A 3,716-nucleotide genomic window follows, 5' to 3' on the forward strand; every position below is an offset into this window, starting at 1 on the left:
TTATGTGAGGTAACAGTGCACTCACCTGTTTCTTTTTAATGATGTCAACATTTATTTCTTGATTACAGGGTATAGCAAATGTGTTCTTATTGGTCATGACTGGGGAGGCATGATTGCTTGGCTAATTGCCATCTGTTATCCTGAAATGGTGATGAAGCTTATTGTTATTAACTTCCCTCATCCAAATGTATTTACAGGTGAGTTCAAGTTTTATCAAAACAGTTCTGCTAATGTGACAATTCACTCCTGCCACTGACATTTTGGGTTAGAAACAGCAAAATTTGGTTACTATAATATTTTAAAACTAAGTGACTAGACCATGATAGCACATGACAGTGTCAGATACCTTGGTTTTCAATCTTCTAGGGGAATCTAAGAAAATTTAGCTTTATACTTGCTTGCATAATTTTATTCCTTCAAAAAAAGATTTTACTGTTAACTTGGGGAGGGATAAAGGGAAACATACAATGACATTGCTTTGACAGTAATGAATCCTGACAGCCTAGAAATAAAATCTCCTCTTGCTTGACTGCTTTGGCTGTCAGGAATAGCAGTATTCTTTAAAGCAGTTCTCACATTTTTGGTCTTGGGCTTCCTTATGCTCTTAAAATTATTAAAGACCCCATTGAGCTTTTACTTATATGGTTTATAAATATTCACTGTATTAGAAATTAAAATAGAAATTTAAAATATTTGTATGTTAATTCCTCAAAAGAAATAAACCATTACATATTAACATAAATAACATATTTTAAATGAAAACTACATCTTCCAAAACAAAATTTTAGTGAAAAGAGTGTCATTGTTTTACATTTTTGCAAATCTCTTCAATCTGTTGCAATATGTTGTTTGAATTGAAGTATATGAAGAAATTTGGCCTCACACAGATCTGTAATTGGAAAAGGGAGGAGTATTTTAATAGCCTTTTCAGATAACTGTGTTAATACTACACCAAACTTAAAAATTAATGCTTTTGTTTTCGTTTTTGTTTTTGTTTTTTTGAGATGGAGTCTCGCTCTGTTGCCCAAGCTGGAGTGCAGTGGCACCATCTCGGCTCACTGCAACCTCTGCCTTCTGGGTTCAAGCGATTCTCCTGCCTCAGTCTCCCAAGTAGCTGGGACTACAGACACCCACCACCACGCTTGGCTAATTTTTGTATTTTTAGTAGAGATGGGGTTTCGCCATGTTGGCCAGGCTGGTCTCAAATGCCTGACCTTGTGATCTGCCCGCCTCAGCCTCCTAAAGTGCTGGGATTACAGGCGTGAGCCACTGCGCCTGGCCAATGGTTTCTTAAAGGTAACAATGTGGAATGTGATGGCATGTAAATGTCTTTTTAATAGTGTGAGCTATTAAAACCCACAGGTCTCCCTAGCACTTTTATTGGATCTTTTTATCCATGCCTGGTTTTTTATCATCATGCATTAGAAGATGTTGGTTTGCTGATTTATGCAGATCTTCCATAAGTTGACACATTTCATCAAACAGTATCAAAAAATCACATTCTTTGACATCACCCTAATCTCATCAGAAAAGCCTTTAAAGTATTGCAAAGCTGTGAAGCTCACAGTAGCAGATATAAGTTTTCCAAAGTTCTAAGGTTCATTTGAAAGTCTGATTTTTATCAATGGCAACAACTACTGATGATTCTTTTCCTTGACGTGACAGGCTCACTTTGTTAATTTTCAAGAGATTATCTGCCAAATACCCATGTCTGACTGATGATAGGTTGTTAGTCATTCTCTCAAGTAAAACAATGTTACATTTTAAAATGCAGCTAAAAATTAGCTGGGTGTGGTGTGTGCACCTGTAGTCCCAGGTACCTGGGGGCCTGAGGCAGGAAGATCACTTAAGCTCAGGAGGTTGAGGCTGCAGTGAGCTGAGACTGTGCCACTGCACTCCAGCCTGGGTGGCAAAGTGAGACCCTGTCTCAAAAAAAAAAAAAAAAAAAAGGAAAGGAAAAACAGCTAATTCAACCCATCAACTCAAACAATTGTAGAAGTGCTTTTCCTTGGAACAATCATTATATTTGTGTTGTCTTGAGACAACAGAACTGCTTTATGTGTACTTTCTATTTAATTACATAGAATATTAAAAAGATGTACTCAAAGGTCAAGTTTAATTAATATTTTTTGCTGTTTCATCAAGGACACTGTTAAGTGAAACTGGCACTTAATTAAATTTAATTAATTAATTAGTTTACCACCAGTGTGTTGTGGTGAAGAAGTGTATTCCTAGGAAAAGTGGTAGGTCACTGATAATGACGTTGGAGGAAAAGCAGTGTCGTTTGGGCTTCCTGTTCCCTTTTGAGTCAAGATTTCATAAAGTGAAACTTTCTTTTTATTTAAAGTATATAAGGCCAGGCACAGTGGCTCACGCCTGTAATTCCAGCACTTTGGGAGGCCGAGGTGGGCAGATCACCTCAGGTCAGGAGTTCGAAACTGGCCTGGCCAACATGGCGAAACTCTGCCCCTACCAAAAAGACAAAAAATTAGGTAGGTGCGGTGGTGGGCACCTGTAATCATAGCTACTCGGGAAGCTGAGGCAGGGGAATTGCTTGAACCCAGGAGGCAGAGGTTGTAGTGAGCCAAGATTGTGCCATTGCACTCCAACCTGGGTGACAGAGTGAGACTCTGTCTCAAAAAAATAAAAAATAAAAAATAAATAAAGTGATATACATTTTGGAAATACTGGAAATACTCATAATAAGATATAAGAGCATAGAAATTGTTCCAAAGAAGCTTTATGGATTCTTTTATGGGATCATCTTAAAGTGAAATTATCCTAAAAAGAAGTTCTTCTAACAGTAAGTAATTTATACCCCTTGGATAAGGTCTAACATGGCATTTTAATTTCAGAATATATTTTACGACACCCTGCTCAGCTGTTGAAATCCAGTTATTACTACTTCTTCCAAATACCATGGTTCCCAGAATTTATGTTCTCGATAAATGATTTCAAGGTAAGCCAAACAAATCAAACAAATAATATATTATTCTTATTAATGAAAAATATTTTAAAGTCCACCTTTAAGAAGAGTAATGAAAAATGAAAGGAAATTATTGTAACTTAACAAATGGTTTTAAGAACTTACATATAGTCTTGCTTATTTTCATAGTCTCTGTTTATGTATTTAAATACCTGGCTGTTCTTCAATTTTTTGTGACACTGTGCCCCTACAGGCATACCCCTTTTTAGAGAACATCTCATGGGGAGATGAGGGAATACAAATGTCAGGTTTAATAGCAGCAAAGTAGAAGACTTTGGGATTAAAAAAAAGCCCTAAACAAAGTAAACATGCAGATATTAGTGTCGCACGTACACTGACACCAGTAGTCATACGCAAGTATATTGGAAATTTATTAAATTATTCTTTGTTATTTTTATTTTTTTGTTTTGCTTTGTTTTTGAGACAGGAACTCGCTTTGTCACCCAGGCTGCAGTGCAGTAGTGCAATTACAGCTCACTGCAGCTTCAACCTCCCAGGCTCAAGCAATCCTCCCACCTCAGCCTCCCAAGTAGCTGGGACTGCAGGCATGCACCACCATGCCCGGCTAATTTTTGTATTTTTTGTAGCGACTGGGTTTTACCATGTTGCCCAGGCTAGTCTGAAACTCCTGGCCTCAAGCGATCCTCCCACCTCAGCTTCCCAAAGTGCTGGGATTACAGGCGTGAGCCACCACTCCCAGCCTAAATGCTTCTTTTTTTTTTTTTTTTTT

The 3,716-nt window shown here is 37.5% G+C and overlaps 1 protein-coding gene across 1 annotated transcript in view; it reads left to right on the forward strand.

The window, feature by feature from the left end:
- The window catches only part of EPHX4 (epoxide hydrolase 4), a 38,395-nt gene that overhangs the window by 13,395 nt on the left and 21,284 nt on the right, over positions 1 to 3,716 (forward strand). The window contains exons 3-4 of the mRNA XM_011940042.1: positions 69 to 197; positions 2,856 to 2,959. Of these exons, the coding sequence (XP_011795432.1) occupies positions 69 to 197; positions 2,856 to 2,959 (233 nt within the window). The remainder of the gene's footprint in view (positions 1 to 68; positions 198 to 2,855; positions 2,960 to 3,716) is intronic.

The sequence above is a fragment of the Colobus angolensis genome, unplaced genomic scaffold (assembly GCF_000951035.1).
Source record: "Colobus angolensis palliatus isolate OR3802 unplaced genomic scaffold, Cang.pa_1.0 Scaffold186, whole genome shotgun sequence".
Classification (NCBI taxonomy): domain Eukaryota; kingdom Metazoa; phylum Chordata; class Mammalia; order Primates; family Cercopithecidae; genus Colobus; species Colobus angolensis.